A 21,697-nucleotide genomic window follows, 5' to 3' on the forward strand; every position below is an offset into this window, starting at 1 on the left:
GAAATATGATCAAATGGCCACTATCACCGACCCAGCAGAGGGAGGCCTTCATCCAGCAGTGGATTGGTACAGGGCTGGACATGATTTTACACAAGAGCAATCAATATTTCCAAACTATTTTTTATTGCACCCTTTATATATCTATAAAACTAAACGTTTTCCCAACTCATCCCTCATTACCTAATAGAGTTGGAATGGTAATGGATTGCCAAATATCTGGAGGAAATTTCCCCTTCCTTGCTCTCAGTGCCACACCAGTAGCACGCCAGTAGCACACCAGTGGTTCATAGCACAGCGCGCTAACCACTCTACACAACTCCATCCCACTGTACATAAATATATACGCAGCAAAATGTACAAACCCAGAAGGCAGAGAGCCTAAGTGAAAAATGAAAGCTCCATTCTGGCTGCTACCTGGAACATGAGCAGACGCCAGGGACTGAAGCGCGCATCGAGAGCCGTCTCGGGGATCGACGCTGTTTATTTTCACTGCGAATTCCATCGCTCTCACCAGCAGTTCACATCCAAGTTGTCTCGCTGCGCCGTGCTGGCTGCAGCAGCCTGTTTGCCTTGGCCCTCGTGCCCGCGGCGGGCGCATCTCACGCTCGAGCCGCTGGGCCGTGCCGCCGTGGTTCGTCGTACCTCGTGGCTGCTGTCACGCTCCACAGTGGCTCTGCCCAGAGATGGTCAATGCCGGGGTGGCGGAAGTAGTCCGTGAACACGTTTGCTTGCATAATAGTTTTTTTTTGGGTCAGATCGCCTAAATATATAAATGTGTCGTTAAACCCGCCACCACCCGACACAGCCAACTAGTAAGGGTTGTCACGTAAACAGAACGTGGCCAATTCGTCACTAGTACAGCACACCAGTGTGTTGGAGAGCCAAGCCTCAACATTTACAATCTGAGTACGACGTTTCGCCAGTAATTATAACGAGCTTCATCAGGCGACAGCCAGATTTGTGGAGAAGTCCACCTGTTTCGTTCCTTAAACAGAGGCGGAGATGGTGGTGACGGGTTTAACGACACATTTATATATTTATGCGATCTAACCCCAAAAACCTCTATTAAGGATGATATTGGTTGTGAAAGCCTACGTGTTAATTTTTTGCTTGCCTTAATAATTATTCGAGATAATATCTCCGCGCGCGTGTCACGCCTTGAGCCGTCGCATTCTGCGTCTGTCTACTGAACCTACAATTAATTTCTCATTCCACGAGTTTGCTATTTTAGCCTACTCTTAGACGCTAGCCGTACGCCTTGAAACACCTGGGGAGTACCCACGCTTTACCCCACCACGCACTACTACCTGCCGATCGCCTACCTGCGCCGTATAGATGTATACCGCTGGGCGCACAGTGGTGGTGGCAGATTCAGGAAACCTGCAGCGTTATTTAACCGCCTCACTGCGAGATCGAATCGAACCGGTGACCTCTGGATTGCAAGTCCAGTGTGCTGGCCATTACAGCAGGGCAGCCTGTGATTCCTCATGCAGGGCGCTGTGATTGTCGGCACGGAGAGCCCTCTGCCATCCCCGCCACCTGTTCACCGTGAGGATTGTGAGGCTTTCATTCGTCTGTGTGGAATGTAAGATGGTTTCAGCGGCCGCTCGTTGATGAGGTCAAGTTGTAACTCAATAAACGTGATTATTGCCATCCCTTGTCTGCGGAAGTGGCTCAGAGAAGCCAAACATCTGTAATGGTATTTCATCTTCTCTCAGTGTGAGCTCTATTTACATTCTGATGAGTATTTTAATTCGGTTACTATACCAACAGAATGAATAATGGTTTCTCAGATGCTAAACGCGTAACAGTATCTTCTGTAAATTGTTGTGCTCTTGCACTGGCTAAAACGTTTCTGCTAGGACGAGTGTTTGTGCTTTGTTATGGTAACTTAGTTGCTGCTGCAGTGGTGGAATGGTGAGCGCCCTGGACTTGCGATCCAGAGCTCGCCGGTTCCATTCCATCTCCCTGCGCGGAAGCTGAAACGAAAGTGCAGATTTCTTCCCATAGTAATAATTGTGCAGGAGAGACGCGATGAGTTGTACGACGCTTTTTGCAGGAGGATCCTGCACTGGGTTTTATTTCAAGCTGTTTTTAGCCAGTTCACGATGAGTGTTTTATTGTACACGTGGGAGGAAACCTGGTGCCTGGAGGAAACCCCACGCACACGAGAGGGCAACGCTCTATCCCCGTACAGATGGAAACAGGTGGCGATAAGTCCGCTTGCTGTACCGCCTTCTCCTGGCGAGCCGGGGTATGTGGCACCTCGACGCCCATGGGAAGGGAGTTTCACGACACTTGTGCCGTGATCCACCAACTCTCGCTGCCGCCGCCACCGTGCGCGGTGACATGCAGCCACGTGCGGCAGCGTGGCCGCCACCACCCGGCAACAATCCCGCTCCCCCCACCTCCCACCTACCCCCCCCTCCCCCCCACTCGACCTCTATCCACACAAGGAATATGAATGGGCATGCCACCATTCGTCAATCAGCAGGTCGTGCTAGGTGGGGTGAAGTGTGGGTACTGTACTTCCACACCTGCACGCAAGCTGATAATCCCCGAGAGGATGTAAGTTCGTGTGCAGGTGCTAGGTGTGGGGTAGCTTGGCGTGGCCTTCGTCCACCAGTGGATTGACCATGGCTGCTGACGATGATTATGGCAATAACCCTCTGAAAGGCCTCTTTCTCTCTCTTTCGTGGGTGGCTTTCCGCCTGCAGCGGTGTAATCAAGAAATTGCTGGGCTGCACATTTACCTCCTCATGGTAACTCGGCGGATTTTCGCTTGCGATCACCGCACGCCCGTCTGTCCGTCTGGACCGCGCGTGGAGCTGCACGCGCGTGCATGCGTGTGTGCGTGCATGCGTGTGTGCGTGCATGTGTGCTCGCGTGCATGTATGTGCGCGTGCTCGCGTGCATGTGTGTGTGCATGCATGTGTGCTCGCGTGCATGCATGTGTGCATGTGTGCGTGCATGTGTGTGTGCGTGAATGTGTGTGTGCGTGCTCGCGTGCATGTGTGTGTGCGTGCTCGCGTGCATGTGTGTGTGCGTGCATGTGTGCTCGCGTGCATGTGTGTGTGCGTGCTCGCGTGCATGTGTGTGTGCGTGCATGTGTGCTCGCGTGCATGCATGTGTGCATGTGTGCGTGCATGTGTGTGTGCGTGAATGTGTGTGTGCGTGCTCGCGTGCATGTGTGTGTGCGTGCATGTGTGCTCGCGTGCATGCATGTGTGCATGTGTGCGTGCATGTGTGTGTGCGTGAATGTGTGTGTGCGTGCGTGTGCGTGTGTGCTCACTCCGTCCGTGTTCACACGCGGGAGCGCCCCTGGCTCTTTGTGCGCCAACTACAAACGAGCGCTTGTACGCGCGCCGATTCATTACCAGCCCTCGGGCCGCGGTTTTTATCGCAGCCGACGTGCGGACAGATGGAATGCATCACGACCAGCTTGGTTCTTGCTCTACGCTCACGGTCAAGGCCTGACACCCTTCTGAATGCTAATCGTTCACTCCCCTTGCTCGACCCTGCGTGTAAGGCGGCATGGCGCGCACTCGCACGCTCGCAATTCCTCATTGTGGGTCGCCTCTGCCCATCATCCATCCGGGTTGGGTAAATGAGTGCCACTTTGTGGGGAAGTCGACAGTACTATGGATAGACGCAGCCCCTGCCAGAGGAATGAGGAATTTCCACAAACTGGCTCAGTGAGAGGAGGTCGCTCTCACATGTTTTTAAATCACAAACTGTTTTGTTGAATCGATACATGGGGAAATTATTAACGGTGTGTGCTGTTAAATATCGAGTATAGAATATTTTGTTTAACAAGATGCCTGTTACTATTATTACAATTTGAGGGGTAAACTCAGTGTTCATAAACTTTATTTTTTAAAACATAAACTGGATACAGTACTTTGTACCAACATTGTTTCTTTGGCAAAATGACAAAGTAAAGGCAATCCATCAGGGTCGATGTTGCGTTTGGCACAAAGTCATTCGTTTAAACTGCTTTAACAAAACAGAACAGCTAATTGTGGCTGCTGCAGCTTTCTGCTCGCAGCCAACTGACATGTAATTGTGTCTGATTGTGATTGTGTGTGTGTGTTTACAATTGTGGGGAGCTGTAGTGTAGCGGTTAGCGCTATGCTGCGCTACGAACCTGGCGACCCGGGTTCGATTCCCGCTTACGGCCAACACCAGTGACGATTATCTGAACCGGTCCTCGGCCTCGCCTAGGTCGACTCAGCCTCAAATTAGTACCTGGTGCAGTGCCTAAAAACATCAGCACTAGGAAGACAAAGGCGGCCGGGCGTGGTGCTGGCCACCCACACCTCGTGTGCCGTTCAGGCCTTCATAGGTGCTCGCTAACAGCACTTGCCCCAACAGTCTGTTAAGGCTATCGGGGGGATCTTTGTCTTACAATTGTATGGAGCGGTGGCACAGTGATTAGCGCACCGTGCGCTAATCACTGTGCCACCCGAGTTCAATTCCCGCTCGCAACAAATAACAGTGGTGAATTTTTGAACCGGTCCTGAGGCTGCTCTAGGTCAAATCAGCCTTAAATGAAAACCCGGTGCAGTGTGTGACGTCAGCGCTGGGGAGACGAAAGCGGGTATTGTGTTTGCACGATGTATTCAATTACATTATTCATCATCATCATCAGCCATAATCTATCCACTGCTGGATGAATGCCTCCCCACGAAAGTGCCGCCTCTCATGGTCCCGCTTTGCCACAGTCTGTCTCGCACACTCCATTAACTGGCCATCGTCCCTTCGAGTGATGCGTCCTGCGCAAGCCTTCTCACCTTTCTTTGCAGTCAGTACGATGTCCCAATTCGTTATTGCTGTCAGATCCCTCTGATCGTCTTCCCGTCTCTCAGTGTAATTCTCAGCATGCATCGTGCATCGTTTCTTTGCACAATTTGTTCGACACAGCGTGTCGCTCCACTTTGCTGGCAACTGACAATCTGACATCGACTGACATCACCATACCGTGTGACGGACAACACGCGGTTCAACCACAAAGCATGCGGAGGGCACTGTGGGTAAGGGCGCGTGTTTGCCCGGCAGGTTCTCGCGGTGCGAGCGGACGTGCGACGAGGACCCGTGCTGCGAGGGCTTCGCCTTCCTGCGGAGCTCGCTCTCGAGTGGTACGACTCCCCACGCGGGGGGCACCCACGCCGGCTCGGGGTCAAGGGTCACGGAGAAGTGCGCGGCGAGGAGGCGAAGGGAGGAAGCGGCGGCGCAGCGGCAGTGCCGAGAGCCGCACTCGGCCCGAGATTGATTCTGGGGATGTCTCCAGGCGTACGGCAGAAACCGATCGCGCGGAATTTCCGGTTGGCAAATTATGCGGAGATGCTGCGTGTTAATTATGCAAGGTTTTCCATTTATGGATGTTCCGCTAAAACAATGGGGAAATATGTCTGGGAAAGCAGAATATTATTTCAAAGCCCGTACACGTCTTTAACTAATCTTGATGTCGCGCATTGCATCTTTAAGGCCCTTCTTTGTAAGATACGGAGCCCCCTTCCAAGTAGTCTGGCAGCCTGGAAGATCAGAGACCAAATCCCTCCTCGAGGGGCTATCGGGAGGCTCTCCAGATCCCCCGCTAGCGGAGAACCTTTCCCCCATAAGCGACACGAGCAAGCAATTGAACTAAACTAAAACTGAACACATTTTTCTTATTTTACCAGGTAAGGCCACGAATGATAGCTAATGAAGTGGCTTATCACGTGGAAATGTATAGCAGCCAAACATTCTATGGAGGGAAAAACCAAAGGACCCGGAGAAAACTCGAAGCAACCGTGGAGCAGAACATGCAAACTCCAAATATGCAGGCATCAGGGTCAAGATCGAACACACAACCTCCTGTATACCAGGCGAGGTTGTTCACATCTCGCCACCGCGGGACCCCAATTGCAACGCCTCAACCTTCAAGTTTTACCGTTTACCAGGCCAGGCGGGGAGGCCGTGTGGTGCTTGGACGCCACGCACCGCTGTGCGTGACGCGGCGTGCTGCCGTGTGTGCTGCCGTGTGTGCTGCCGTGTGTGACACCACGTGCTGCTGTGTGTGACACCACGTGCTGCTGTGTGTGACACCACGTGCTGCTGTGTGTGACACCACGTGCTGCTGTGTGTGACACCACGTGCTGCTGTGTGTGACACTGCGTGTGACGTGTGTGACACCACGTGATGCCGTGTGTGACACCACGTGCTGCTGTGTGTGACACCACGTGTGACGTGTGTGACACCACGTGCTGCTGTGTGTGACACTGCGTGCTGCTGTGTGCGCCTGCCGCAGGGGAGGCGCTGCTGCAGTGTGCGACGCACACGGGCCCTGGCGTGCAACTCTGCGGCCGCGAGTCGCCGGTGGGCGCCACGTTTGGGTGCCCCCCTCCCGGGGTGGACACCGCGAGCTCCCTGTTCGGATGGTACAGGGCGCAGGGTAATTCACTTTACTCTGCAGTCACCATCGTCATCTTTTACTGTTTGTTTGTGCGCACAGTTCCCGTGCACTCTGAGAGAGGGAGAGAAGTGGGAATGTAATCACAACTGGCATCGATAATTGCCCAGGATCTTTGGTGCTATATTGGAATGTTTGGCCGACTCAGTACACAAGGGTTCATATACGTGGGAGGAAAGCAGAGAGCACGCGCGGATGGAGAGGGTAACACTCAATGCTTGTTCGGATATAAATTAACCCACTTGCTGTATTGCCATAACCTGGCAAGTCAGGAGATTGTGAGCTTGATGCCCACAGGTAAGTATGGAGATTCACGAGTGTGTGTCTGTGTGATCCACCAACGCTCGCTGCATCCACGGTGCTGGATTACCGGCATGCATAGCCATTGGCACCCGGTGACACGCACAGAATGCCTCACCACCAAATTTCCTGGGACGCGCTCGATTCTGTCGGGACTTGGAAGCTAAGCAGGATTAAGCCTGGACACTGCTTGGATGGGAGACCACCGTGTGCGTGAACGTTTGATTGATTCATTTTATGCTCACACGAGAGTCAGAACGTGTTCTAATTCATCGGTGTTTCAGCCGTCGTTTTAGCCGTTCATCATGATCGTGTCACCCTCAGCACGTTCCAGCCCCCAGGCTGCACAGCTCTGCCCTGCAGTGAGTCTTCCTCCAGCTCCGACCAAAGGTACTGCGCTTGGCACGGCGAGCAGCCACTGGGCCGCTGCTTGCTCACGTTCTTGGTTGGCCCCTAACACTTCCACGATTTCGTCGGTCGCGGCCAACGCTCGTGCCGGAGGTCCGCGGCGGCGCACTCCGTCGCGCGATCGAGCCGCTACCGCTCGAGTCCGTCTCTACGCTCCGCAAACCTCTCGCGCTCGGACCCCGCAGGCGCCGCCGACGGCTTCCACTGCCTGGACGTCTCCACGGCCGCGGTCGACCCGACCATCTCGGCCTTTGACGTCGTCGTTCTCTTGGGGCCCGGAGCCGGGGGATCTCCGCAAGCAGCGCCGCCGTCCGACGAGTGGTGCCTGGCAGGTAAGGCCCGCCAGTGGGCCACCAAATCCGCTGCGCCTCTGTTGGTGGCCGCCGTTTGAGCACGCTCTCCCACGCGACTCTCTGCCGGGTCCCCCCCCCCACTCCTCTTTCTCTGCTTTCACATCTTTCTCCCCAGAACCTTCCTCTTCAACCCTGTGCTGTCGGTGAGGGTGTAGGTGAATGAGTGGGTAGATGAGTGAGTTGGTGAGCGAGCGAGTGGGTAGGTGAGTTAGAGAGCGAGCGGATAGGTGAGTGAGTGGGTGAGTGAGGGAGCAGGTCACTGAGTGAGTGGTCTAATAAGTGAGCAAGCCGGTGAGGAAGTGGCTTGGCGAGTGGGTGAGTGAGTGAGTGGGTAGATGAGGGATTGGCTGGATGGGTGAGGGCACAGTTGAATGATTGAGTAGGCGAATGAGTGGGCGAGTGAGCAGGTGAGTGAGTCAGTGGGCTTGGGAGTGTGTGAGTGAGTTGATTTATTTCTCTCCTTTCCCTAGCTCTGTCCATTTCATCACCTCCCATGTCCCCCTCTGTGTGTGTGTGCTCTGCAACGCTTTTTCCCTTACCTGTGCATTCTGAATGGGAGTCGGGGAGTCTGCAGCATGCACTCCTGTTTGATGTCATTGCGATGGCATCAGAGAATCGGTGACGGTTCATATTTTTGCAAATTCTGTCTATGCCTTTATATCTCCTTACAAACCAATCCTCACATCACCGTGAGTAATGTCGTTGAGACCATCCTGCGTGACCGTGATGGGACGTGATGACATGGGGTTACATTTCATCCATCAGTGGATAGAGCAGAGATGTTGACAACGATGGTGATTATTATTTATATTCGAATTTAGGATAGTTATCTTCAGCAGGACCATAACATCTTAGGCTATGTGTGCCCTAGCCCGGCAATACTTTCAATATTCTGATTCTTAAGTGGCACTGCAGAGTTTGACATCTTCTACAATCTGGTGGCTCAGCGGCAGAGTGAGCGGCTCACATCCCGGTTTGAGGTTGACTCTGCCCACCATTCTTTTGGGGTCTATAAAATAGGTACCACTTTGTCAGGGGATGAGCACTGTATCAATACTCATTTGAGCAAAATATCACTTAGATTTGTTCCCCCCCCCATGAGTCCATCTCAGATTGTCTGATGCCGTAGCCACACGTTCAATGATGGCCGGTTTCCTCCATACCCGCATCAGTGTGGGGGCTGTCTGCAGGTGTGGAGTGACTGGCGCTGTGGGGCACACACACAAGCACACACACACGCACACACACACAAGCGCACACACACGCACACACACACAAGCGCACGCACACGCACACACGCACACGCGGAGGATGTTTTCTGTTTACATTTCTCCGTATCCGAAGGTTCATCTCCGTTCGGCGCGGGCGATGTCGTGGCTGCGTCAGAGCCACGTCGTCCTTCCCCGTAGTCCTGCGATCGTCACGGACCCCGCGTGAAGAATATCGTTAACGCTGAGACGCGGTCCCCCGTGATTGCGCGCGCCGGCGGATAACCCGATATACATTTTCTAAAAGCAACGAAAAATTCTCTCCAATCGTTGCCATATGCTCGCCGGTGGATGGATTCATTTGTCAAGATTGCCGGAGCCAGAACACAAAGGGAGAAGAGAAGACGCAGTGCAGCCTGGGGGGGGGGGGGGCTCTGCACGCTCCGAGTGCGCCGAGGAACAGAAAAATATATCGAGGCTTTTGCAGGAAGTGCTCGGGACTTTTTTTTGGCAGGTGTCATTGTGTATTTTTTAGTTGAGCGAGGGCTGACACCACCGCGGGGGACACAGATCGCTCGCCGTACGCCACTTCCCAAACCTTTCCATCGCATGTTTGTTTATCCTCACTGATCTGCAACCCATTTTTGCGCCCCACGTTGATGATTTCAATCTCCACGGCACCCCCCTTTCAACTTCTAAAACTCTGACCGAATTTTTTGTTTGGGGGGGGTGGGGAATTTTAATTATTTTTCTAGCGCCAATCTTAAAATCTTAATCACTGCCATTTATCATCGGCCTGACGTCACCGGAGGAGCCGGAGGAGAATTGTGGGGCAGCGGCGAGCCGTTGTCTGCGACTCGTGAAAGGTTTTGAAAGCGGCGCCAGCGGGCGCAGCGGAGATGGCACCCGTCGGCTTCCCGTGCTCTTGAATCTGCACTCCGCTCTGTTGACGCAACAATGCCGAGCCCCCCCCACCCGCCACTGTCAGACGTGGCCTTGTGGGCGCCGTGCCAAGATTCCAATATTGTTTGCTAAAACCAAAAAGAATGCTCAGGGCACACACTCCGAGTCGGACAAATGTGATTTTAAAATAAACGGGATATAATTCAACGTCGCGTTTTATTTACGTTGCATTTAGGCTCCAAAGTAGATCCCTCGGAGTATTTGCCTAACCCTGACATGTGCACGTTATAGAAAAGATAAACAAATGACTCGATCATTGACGGCGGTTGGTACCGTCTCTCGCGGACCGTGCAGCTATCTAAATATTATACTCAATCAAAGCCCGTCCGAGTTGCGAACGCAAACACATATTTCAGGCCGCGCGGTTGCGAGACAGGACACTGCCACGGTTCCTATTTTCGGAACGCCCAATGCCGTCTCCATCCCTCTCTCTGTCTCGTGGCACGAGGCAAACTTCACAATTGCTCTCAGGCAAATTGTGATAAATGGAAGCACTTGCCGTACAGTTCTTACGTTACGCCGTCCGTGACAGCGGGCGGGCGGGCGGCGAGCTAGGGAGCGGGCGGGCGGGTGAGCGGGCGGCCGTGCAGGCAATCGGAGATGCCACATTCCTGCCGGCTGCTGGCCGGAAGGAGGTCGGAGGGCCCGGGGAGAGAGTGATTCATGTCTGAGCGCGCGCCACTGCGAGCGGCCCGGGCACTCCCACCCAGGTGCCATCGCGGCATCGCACCGCTGCGTACTATTTGTGCTCCCATCGTCATCATCGTCGTGGTGGTGGTGGTGGAGGAAAGCGAGCCCGGTAATGTCTTCCCCGTGGAGAGGCATTACGTGCGTCCCTACCCTTTCATGCCTGCTTCATAGTTTCCATGCGATGTTTCTTGAATATATTTAGCTAAGCAGTGGGTTGTGTATTATACGGTTTTTTTTGTCTTTGGCTGTCAGGTGTGGTGAGGAATTGCCCTGAAGCAATTGTGTGATGTGTATGGGGCTGTGCGAGGTTTTTTTTAGAGGCACGCAGCTTGTCCTGGTTTAAGGTCATCGGATGGAATGCTCGTTAGCGCAGTGACAGTCAAAATAGCCCAGTTATTACACAGAAGAGTTAATTTGTAGTGAAGACACTGGAGGTATGCACTTTTAAATCTGGATTGAAAACGAATTTCTTTAGAACTGTTTTGTGTGTTAAGTTTGTTGTCCTTACCCCGCACCTCCGATCAACACGGTTGGCTACGTACGGTACAAAAGAAGTTCAACATACATACATCCCAAGGAACAGAGTCAGAAAAAAGAACACATGTCATAAAGGGAACATTTACAAGTGCATGACATTGTTCAAACTGTGAAGATCAGCGAGTGGGCTTGCATGCACATTGTGGAGTGAAAGTTTCATCCTTTGAGAATTGTTTATATTTCATTGCAAAATATATAACTACGACTTTTATTGATATTGAGATATAAATGGATTGTTGATGGTCAGGTCACGTGTAAAGTATAGTATTCCTACCTCTTCCAAGATGTCCGGCCAGTGTAAAAGAGTAGGCCAAATACCCTTTATAGGGGCTCTCTAGAGCTCCCTCTATTGGGGGCCTTTCTACTGTACCAATGTTTTGAGCCAGGAATTGCAGGGTTGCACCTTTACCTTTCATAACGATCACAGTCGCGATATGCGGTTAGAATCGTTTTTGACTTTCTCTTGCCATAGACATGTGGAATGTCCAGACCTGTCAGCAGACAATGATCAACCACCCAACGCTCAATCTTTCTTGTGTTAAGTTTGTTGTCCTTCCCGCGCACCTCCGATTAGCACGGACGGCTACGTACGGCGCAGAAGAAGTTCAACGTACGCACGTACAATCCAACTGGAACCGACGACGCTGTGTCGGTGCATGCGGGTCGCCCGCAGCGCCAGCCTGACGGTCGCCGTCGCTGTGTCCCTCCTCGCAGCGTGCCAGCAGAGCCCGTGGTGTGCGTCCGTGGGGGTTCGTCACCTGGGGGAGCGCACGCGCTGCGTGCTGCACGCCGAGACGCTCGCCTGCAGCGGCCACGGCGCCCGGGGGGGCCGCCACTGCCGCCTCGGCGTGCTCGAGCCGCCCGCCCGACTCTACCGCAAGAAAGGTGGCTCTTCCTTCCTCTTATTCCTTCCTCTTATTCCTTCTGCGTCTCCCTACGTCGTCTTCTTCCGTCTTATTCTACTTGCGTTTGGCGTTTAAAAAAACAAATGGCAAAACATAGAAATGCTTTGTTGAGCCTGGTGATCCACTCCGTGGCACCAGGAGTTGCTTGATGTGTAGCATCAAGTCTGCATGCCCCACACAAGCTGGTAATTGTTTTACCACAAGCATGCTGTATGGGGAATGCAGACTTGATGCCTTGTGATCGGTGTCTATTTGGTGTTTGAACACCTTACCACCTTCCGAATTCTTTCCGGGAAAGTGTAAAGTCTATTCTACGTGTCAAGATGATGGACACATTTATATGCATTCAATAATCCCCCCCTCCCCCTTCGCACGTGAAGGGCTCACAAGTGACGTCATCACATCTATCCCTCTTTAAGGAACGGAACAGGAGGATTTTTTCCACAAATCTGACTGTCGCCTGATGAAGCTAATTGCAATTACTGCTAAAACGTCGTACTCAGATTTTTAATGTTGTGGATTTGCTCTCCAACACACTGATGTTGCTGTACTAGTAACAAACCTTACTAATTGGCTGGGTCGGGTGGTGGTGGGTTTAACGACACATTTATATTCACGCGATATTATGGTTAACGCTAGGCGTCCGTGCCTCTCGTGTGAGCATTCAACGGGCAGTGGTAGAGGAACTGGCCATGTGCGAGTTCACATCTCGCTTGGGGGTTGACTCAGCCCATAATCCCTCGCTTCAGGGGTCGATAAAATGTATAGTAGGTTGTGAGGAAGTCACCGGTGGTTGTCATGTGGATAGACTCGCTCCCGCTGTAGGAATGTGGAATCCCACCACTGGCTCAGCACCATAGACCGGAAGTGAACACCGCCCCAATGCTTCCTTGAGCAGGAGGGCGACGAACAGCGTTGCACTTCACCACATTCACAACACGCTGTCTCTTTCATTTCCCAATTGCGGTTGAAGTAGCTGCACCTGCCACGCGTTGTTTGGACCGATCAAGCAAAGCCCATTGCCTTCCCTGCAGGCTGAATCCAGCTCGTTCCTGTCTTGGATCTATAATTCACATCCTCTCACGTCCTCAATTCAAAAGGAGATGTCAACCCACCGCTTGCACCTGCACTTGAACCCAGGGTCTCAGTGGTGCTGGCTCACTGCTCATCCCAGAATGCAATTTTGATTGGAGGAGGCCAGATGGCTCGAAGGTTAGAGGTCACAAGACTGGGCTGGCGTGGCTGTGATCGTGGGTTCTCATGACTAGGCCGGTAAAGACAAGAATTGCATAAACTCTACCCAGCGTTGGTCTCCTTGCATTGTCATTGCAAAGATAACTCAATCAAATACATGTGCGTGTTCTTTACGTGTTCTATAAAATGAGTTCAAACATTCCACGGACATTGCAGCATTAAATTATGCTTTAATCCACCGCAAAAGAAAAAAAAACATGACTAACAGTTCCAACATGTTTTAAAGAAAGCTATTCGTTTTACTTACTTTCCATCAGAACCTAAGTTTTTTAAATAGAAAAATACTGTTAACCCTGAGAGTCATTTAGAAATGCCAGCATTTTCCCCAAGATGTTCTTGTAAAATACTCTGTGTGGGTTTCCAAGAATGTGCCATTTAGGTCTGGACAGTTACAAATGTGTTGGAGAGATCTGTGAAATTCGCGAAGTTATGTCGGCTTGAATAGCCCTTTGTTTATTTTAGAAATGCAACGATCACAGCAAGAGCGACCAATCTCCCTTTGCAGATAACCTCTGGCTTGACACTTAAATTCATCTTCTTTGTATAATTTTATACCGTGTATGCGTTTGCGATATGGAGGAGAAAAAAACCCCCATACAAGGTACCTCATTGTCCTCGGGACAAACCCGTGAAGGATGAATTCCTACTGTCTTGCCAAGCCGGTAACTTTATAACCTGGGGTGTTGATGTACACTATCACATACCCTCCAGGCCTCAGCTGAACAAACACCGAGCGGCTTCTGTAGGCTCCGAAACGCGCCGCTGCCGCCGCTGCTGCTACTGGTGGCGGCGGTGGTGCTCCGTTGGTAGATGGCAGAACTGCTCTTCCGAGCGACGCAGGGCATATGAAAGTCTTGGAGAAAATATCCGTGGCCGGCGAATGGCATGCCTGCCGCTTTTGGTGGCCTCTCTCTCCGGAAGAGTCGTGGTTGTGCCCTGCTGGGGGTCAGGCCACATATCCGCACCCCCCTGGGCTCTGCCTGTATAGCTCACAAGCTGTATCATGTTTTGGGAAGGGACGCCCGTAACGCTTTACCAAATATAACTGTCAATGAGATGGTTCAAACCGCAGTGTGTCGTCACATGTCACGTGTCGCATGTCGTAACATGTCACGTGGCATCACATGTTGCATGTCGTCACATATGGCGTGTCCGCCCTGACCCCCCCACCCCGGTGGAGTGTTTGTGCACAGCGGTGTGACCTATTTTACGGACAGCCGTTGTCTTCTTCGTATCGCGTTCATCCGCTCGCTGCTAAAGCGCAGCCAAGTCCCACCAAGTTTAAAGCAGCTTTGCGCTTTCTTTCCGCCCAGTCACCTATGTGTTCACGATGGTGTAAATGACACATTTTTATCGGTGTTCACATATCCGTTTTGTTTATTTCACATGTCTCAGTTCCCAGCGAGTTCTATGTGCGTCATTGTGTTGTACATCTGTGGCATATGGAGGTGATTGACGACCACACAGGAAATGCATTCCTACGATAAATCACCGTGAATGCACGCTAGCTTGTTAGGCCTCAGAAGTTCAGCAGGGCTGTGCCTCTTTAGTACATCGGTGAGAGCTTGGCTGGGGTGTATTGAACTTTGAGTCTTGGTAGTCTATGTGATTTTATGAACTCCTTTCTCTCTGATCCTGGTGTTGTTCTCTCTCTGTTCCTTGTGTAATTCCCAGTGTGCACCTCTCCATGCATCAGTGCGTACTTTTAAAGTTTTGTTCCGGTTTTTGTGTGTCCATATTTGTGCTCCGCATGTGAAAGCAAGTGTTACGCTCCAAATGAAAACGTTATTTTTCGATTAAAAGCTTTCGTGGCTGCATGGACTGCAGGAACGTTCTTCTTTCCGCAACGGGTCCCATGCTTTTCCTTCATCGAGTTCACGATCTTAACAACAACGCCCTTTGCTACCGTCCACCTGTCTGTCCACCTCATTGACTGCCCTCGGTGTCCGTAACTCTTACATTGTATATTTTTTTTATATCGACAAGTCTAGGATCCTTTCCTACCAACCTATCTCGAGCACTACGCTATTTCTTCATCGACTGTCCTCGTCACCCAGCGGTCTGCCCCATGTAGCAGTCACCATCGACGTGTATACCACGGGAAGGTCGACGACGTGCAAATGATGTCTTAATAAAGTTGACTCGTAGTACACTCCTAATTCACCGCTGACATTTTTACAGCCGCCCTGGAATTTAGTGTCAAGCCAGTTCAAGGTTGTCCTTAGGCGACATATTAATCATAAGATCATGAGTTATAAATTACGTTTAACAATGCAGACACGTGAAATTCCATATTTGTATGCCTAGAATGAACTCTTATTATTATAATAATAATGACTTTTGCATAGGAAAGTCTTCCTGAGCCTCAAGATTCAATGTCAGGAGGGTCCTGCATGGGGATGTCTGGCTAATTCCATGAATTATTTTTTGACATGTGGGAGGTAGACCCGAGTACCAGATCAGGTCTTGTACAGGTGTAGTGATATAGGATCACTACAGCGCGTAGAGCTAAGTATTGTAGAATGAGGAAAGATGGGTGTAGAGGCTAGCACACCATGCAGTACCACACAGTGGGTTGCTAGGGTGTGTGGTACTGGGTGCTAGCAGAGAAAGGCTGATGAGTCCTACCGACAGAGTAGGGTATAGCAGCCACTCCGCCAGCACAGCGAGTGAATGCCACGTAAATGTTCAATAGTGAGCGTGGTGAGGGCTGCTGGCGGAAGGGGGCATATGAGGACGAGTCACCCCGGCCTCGGGTGAACCACGTGATGGGCCGAGGTGAGGAATGTGGGGAAGTGTAGCCGAGAATCTTCTGCAGAGTTCCTGAAGGGGGCGTGGTTAAGGGCGGAGCCAGGCAGGTGACACGTGCAAGATAGCCTGGTACCTTCAGGAACGTTCCAGAAGGGGGCGCGGCTGAGGGCGGGCCTAGGCCGCACCGAGAGAGATTAAAGGGAAGCCCTGATCTTTGATCGGGGCTGTCTGCAGGTGAAGTGAACCCGAGGTGCTACGTCTTCGTCTCTGACGTCGTGGGTCAGACAGCACGTTGGCTGCTCTTACCCGTTTATAGTTATCCCGTGTGTAACGGTGAGTAAGAGAAAGGCATATTGTAGTCCCGTGTGTAACGGTGTTATATTGTGTAGAATTAACGTTGTTGACTCCTAACTAGTGTCTCCGAAGTGACTCACTACACAGGTTCTCAATGGATTTTTGCATTGCAAGACTGTGAGAAATGGCAATGGATAGATCATGGCTGCTGATGCTATGATTAGAAAGAATAGTTAATTGTCTGAGACCTATTTTTCTCTCTTTTTCCACTGCACTTCCGAGCCGTGTCAGGGCAGTGCTGAGCCAGCCCAACACAGTGCAGGAGAGGCCCGGTTGTTTTTCCACTGCACGACCAGAGCTGTGCTGCCGAGATCACACGCACAATTACAATTAGTAACCCTGCCCCTGGTTTTACTTGGGCCTGAGCCAGATTCAGATGTCTTGTGAGGCCTGAGTTACACAGGTTGAATTCTGCTCGGCTTGGCAAATAGCCAGCGGGGAAATCACCTGTTCTGTGAATCAAGTAAATTTGATTTTTACTTACATACGTGGCGCCCAAAGCACCATCACATTAGTATTCAAGCATAAAAATAGAATATCCTGTACAATGAGAAAAAAATAACACGCGTACAAAACTAGCTACTACTGGCCAAGACTAATTATAGAATCTATCGAAATTGAAAGAAAAAAAAATTTACCGTTCGAATAGCTACCGCCTTAGTGCTGTGTGGAAGCGAATCATCAAATAATACATTATTTAAATGCATGCCTACAAAGGGCAGCATACTTCAATAGGGATTACTGTTGGTATGGCTATTTCAATACACACAATAGACAGGAAGGGCAAGTTGAAAGGGCTCGCATAATGCGCATGCATCATGTACGTTGACTCACTAATCCCCCCCCCCCCCACACTTTGCGCAAGAGTGTAGAAGCGTGGTCTCCACATCTACGCCTTTATATAAGGAACGAAACAGTTAGGCCTCTCCACAAATCTGACTGTCGCCTGATGAAGCAAGTTGTAATTACTGGCGAAACGTCGTACTCAGATTGTAAATGTTGTGGCTTGGCCACGTTCTGCTTACGTGACAAACCTTACTAGTTGGCTATGTCGGGTGGTGGCGGGTTTTAACGACACATTTATAAATTTACGCGTTCTAACCCAAATATAAAAAAAATACTATCTATAGTTGTTTAAATATAAAAATAAGAGCAAGACAAATCGTGGCTGTGAGTTAGTTGTTGTGAGATGCCTACGCTGAAACGACTTGGACATGCCAGTGGAGAAGAAGAGTTCGAACCCGAGGTTCGTGCTGGAAAGCGTTTCAAGTCGCGAGCGCTGCGCCATCTCCCTCCCCAGGGGGCGGCCAGGGCCTCGTGCGGCCGACGGTGCCGCTGGGCTCTGGGCAGCTCCAGGGGGCCTCCCGCACGGTGGAGGTCGACTCCCAGGTGAAGGTGGTCGACGTCTTCCTCGGCGTCCCCTATGCCGCGCCTCCGCTGGACGCCAACCGCTTCAGTGGCCCGCAGGCCCCGCGGCCGCTCGCCGTCAACGTGACATGGGACGCAGACCGCTACAAGTACGCGCCGAACATGTTTTTAATTGGAATGTTCCAAATGTCGTTTTTTTGGGAGTGTCAGTGGTTTATGAGCTGTTGTACGTGCTCTCCAGGGCATTGCAAATAAACGGGCGTGGAATTGCATCGATGTAATCGTTATCCAGAGGTTACCGGTGCAATTGGATTTGATCTCCCAGTGCGGCAGTTGTAACAATGGTGCAAGTTTCTTGAAATCCGCCCACCTCTGTACACCGATCAGTTTAAATGGATCCGTTGCGATTGGTCAATTGGCAAATTACATGTGGTGGGTTAAAGTGTGGTTGCATCCACCTTTTACTAGAAGTCCAGCCAGCGTGAAAGAGTAGGCCAAGGGCTCTATTGAGCTCCCTTTAGTAGAGGCCCTTCCACCAGCAGTAGCATGGGCGCTCAAGTACAGTCCTGCACCTTTACCTTCTTAAGGTAACATTGAGCAGCCAGCATTACCTATGGAAAAAGGCATGAACATCTGAAACATTGGAACCATATGAATAACTTCCTTCCCTCTGATAATATACATGACACTCTAAGTTTTGGCATGTCAACGAAATTCAAATTTTGCAGTTAAAATGAATTAAAATGTTTTTTTTGCAAATTGCTCATTCATTTGATTCAGTGCTTCCAAAACACATGAATCTGTGGTGCATTAGAAACAAATCCTGTACCGATTTTGTAATTTATGATGCCTCTGGACATTGCTGTTTCCAAAACTTTTTCCTGAACCGCGATCCAAGATTTCAGGCCAAATTCTGTGAAAGAGTAGCGCATGAGGTAGCATTGGCGCAAATGAAAATATTCCGTGCAAAAATATTTTTTAAAAACTATTCATGAAATAAAATTGGTGTAGAGGCTAAAATAAAGGCCTCTTGGGGGTGTATTCATTTCTTGAATAAATATTTCAAGAAATTAACTATTTAGTTTGACGTTCCGTGCGTCTCCCGCATGCCTCCGTCCTTTCCCACACCCGCCGTGCGGACGTTGAGAGCGGAGCTTCCCTTTGCAGGGCCAAGTGTCCGCACTTCCTGACGAACGATCGGTCGCTTGCAGGTGTACTCTTCATCACTGGAGACACCCAGGCTCGAAGTGCCCTTCTCAGGGTTACAAATGGACAATTACGCCCGGCGCGTCACGTTATTAACAAAAAACCAAAGTGTACTGACACCTTGCTGGGTGGGACTAGGCCGGACTGTCTCCAGCCAGACGGTCAGCGAGGCACCTCCCTGTCTGAAGATTGTCTCTACCTCAACATCTTTGTCCCCAAGGTCAAGGTAAGATGAAGGCCTCCCCACGCCGGCACAGTCAGAGTGGAGTGGCGGCGCAGCGCCTCTCACGTTGCGACACAAACCCGCCGATGAGTTGTATTCCCGGTAGTGGCTAACGCGAGTCTCGAGTGATATCCGAACCGGGCCTGGCCCACCCTCCTCTTCGCCAGCCTGCACTGACCAGCCTGGTGACATGCAATCAGATAATCCACGTTATCCTGGGTAGATCTGGCATGCCTTTATTCAGCAGTAGAACGTATTTGTATAACAGGCCTGGCTTTTATACACATTTAATTTAATATTCCCCGAACACACATGACGCCTGCCACTTCGAAACGCCCCACAAATTACATTTATCTATCACTGCGAGAATCTTAACCACACTAATCGGTTACTAGAGGGGAGCATTTTTGACCTGGCAACACGGTGGCGAGATGTTATCTTACTCGCCTGGTATGCAGGAGGTCGTGGGTTTGATCCCTACCGTGACGCCTGTATATTTGGAGTTTGCATGTTCTCCCAGTGATTGTGTGGATTTTTTTCCAGGTTCTCCACTTTTTACCTTCACATTTAGAAACATGTGTTTAGAGTATTTGGCTGTTATAAATTTCCAAATGATAACCCACTTTGTTGAGCTTTCATTTGTAGTCAGGTCGCTTCTGAAAAAGAGCTATATGGGCCTTACCTGGTAAAATAAAAATATTAAAGTTTTTAGTTTTATAATTTATAACACATTTTTGGGTTAGGCCACATAATGATCTCACCAAATTCCTGTTGTATGATCCTCCACCAGCCAACGTAGCCATCATTAATTATATTAACCCATAAAACAAATATGAATCCTAAGATGACCTTTCGCAAACCGACATTTTAAGTTAATGGCATTTCGAATTTCTCCGCACTCAGTCGCGTCTGTCGCGGTGAGAGGCTCTTGCAGCGACATAAGCGACCGTGGTGCCGGTGTGTCGATGCCGAGGCCTGCCAAGGAAGACGTTTTACAGTCCTATCCAGCCCCGCCGTGTGCCGTGGGGTTTCACGCCTTTCACTCGGCGCTTCGCCCCTTCTCTCCGAGCAGCCGCACAACGCCTCCGTGCTCGTGTTCTTTCCTGGAGGAGACAACTCCTTCGGGGGCTCGGCTCAGGGCCCCCTGGATCCCTCCTACCTCGCCGCCCTGGGCGACATTATCGTGGTCACAGCCAACTACCGGCTCGGCCTCTTCGGCTTCCTGAGCACCGGTAAGGTTTTTTCCCCTTCCCTTCGCTCTCCCGCGCCGGGTTCGACTGGCACGGCCACCGGCGTGCCCGTGCCGAGCCAGCCCGGTTGCGGCCCACGAGGTGCCAGTTTGGTTTTTCCACTGCAGCAGCTGATGCGCGCCGCTGATGTCACCACACGCAGTGAGTGAGTCGAGACGTGTCTAGACGACGCGGTGACGCTGTGCGTCACTTGTACTCACACTAACCGGTGTGGTGAAAGACGATCAGATGTGTGGCCAACAATGCACGGGGATGCTATCATCCAGCAGTGGATTGACAAAGTGCTGAAATTATTATTATCATCTCCAACGTCGTCATTGTCAGCATCACGTTTTGCAGGATCTTTAATGTTACTCGGCATCATCATCATGAATATTAGATGTACTTCATCGTAGCTGATAATCCTGATTATCATTCAACCAACATCATCATTATTTGCCATACTTTATTGTTCGAGAACATCCTCATCATCCTCATCATCATCCCATGGGGGGCCAATTGAGGCGTTGTGTGCAGGGGGCGACCATAATGGTGATTCACCGCTCAGCAGGAGAGTGATCGCGAGTGTTGCCACAGGGACATTTGGTGGTGCAGGTCGCGCTCCATCATCACCCTTGTGCCGGCCTTGATCATCTACATGAACTGATTTGGGCGCTATGGTGGCGAGATGTTAACTTCTTCGTCCTGGTATATAGGAAGTCGTGGGTTCGATCCCGACCCTGACGCCTGTTGTATATTTGGCATGTTCTCCCCGTGGTCGTGTGGATTTTTGTATGGGTCCTCTGGTTTTTTTCTCCACATTTAGAAAAATCCTTGTAGAGTATTTGGCTGCTATAAATGTCCACATGATGATAAGCCACTTCGTTGAGCTATTTGTGGTCAAGTCGCTTCTGACAAATAACTATATAGCTCAGTGGGCTTTACCTGGTAAAATTAAATAAAAAGTTTAGTTTAGTTTATGTCCATATTCTCGGAAATATTCTTACACCCGTTGAGTTTGTAAACTCGCAAAGGCACATTTGAAGCCCAAGGGGCTGCGATGATGACAGTCGGAGCCGTAACCTGCCCGCTCGCCCCGCTCGCTCTCCAGGGGACGAGGCAGCGGCCGGCAACTGGGGCCTCCTGGACCAGCAAGCCGCCCTGCGCTGGGTGCGGGACCACGCGGCGCTCTTCGGCGGCTCGGCCGGTGCCGTGACGGTCGCTGGCGACCGGAGCAGTGCGGACAACGTGGGGCTGCACCTGGTGGCCCCGGGCAGCCGAGGCCTGTTCCAGCGCGCCATCCTCATGGTACGCCGGCACGCCCGCGAGCGCTCCCCGCCCCCCCCCCCCCCCCACGTGGCACGGAGCCCGCAGCTGTCCACGGCCACTTCTGGCGGACGTCGCTGGGCCGCGTCTAATCAGCTCAAGTGTCCCGTTGCGAGTTTACAAGTCTTGTGGGTTAGAACGACAAGAGACACTTTTTCATAATTATTATTA

At 51.1% G+C, this 21,697-nt stretch overlaps 1 protein-coding gene across 1 annotated transcript in view; it reads left to right on the forward strand.

Annotated features, from left to right (window-relative positions):
* The window catches only part of TG (thyroglobulin), a 111,000-nt gene that overhangs the window by 58,777 nt on the left and 30,526 nt on the right, over positions 1–21,697 (forward strand). The window contains exons 33-41 of the mRNA XM_078866642.1: positions 5,059–5,138; positions 6,290–6,433; positions 7,076–7,141; positions 7,345–7,491; positions 11,625–11,795; positions 17,475–17,691; positions 18,887–18,974; positions 20,044–20,203; positions 21,312–21,508. Of these exons, the coding sequence (XP_078722768.1) occupies positions 5,059–5,138; positions 6,290–6,433; positions 7,076–7,141; positions 7,345–7,491; positions 11,625–11,795; positions 17,475–17,691; positions 18,887–18,974; positions 20,044–20,203; positions 21,312–21,508 (1,270 nt within the window). The remainder of the gene's footprint in view (positions 1–5,058; positions 5,139–6,289; positions 6,434–7,075; positions 7,142–7,344; positions 7,492–11,624; positions 11,796–17,474; positions 17,692–18,886; positions 18,975–20,043; positions 20,204–21,311; positions 21,509–21,697) is intronic.

This window comes from Lampetra fluviatilis, chromosome 2, assembly GCF_964198595.1.
Source record: "Lampetra fluviatilis chromosome 2, kcLamFluv1.1, whole genome shotgun sequence".
Lineage (NCBI taxonomy): Eukaryota > Metazoa > Chordata > Hyperoartia > Petromyzontiformes > Petromyzontidae > Lampetra > Lampetra fluviatilis.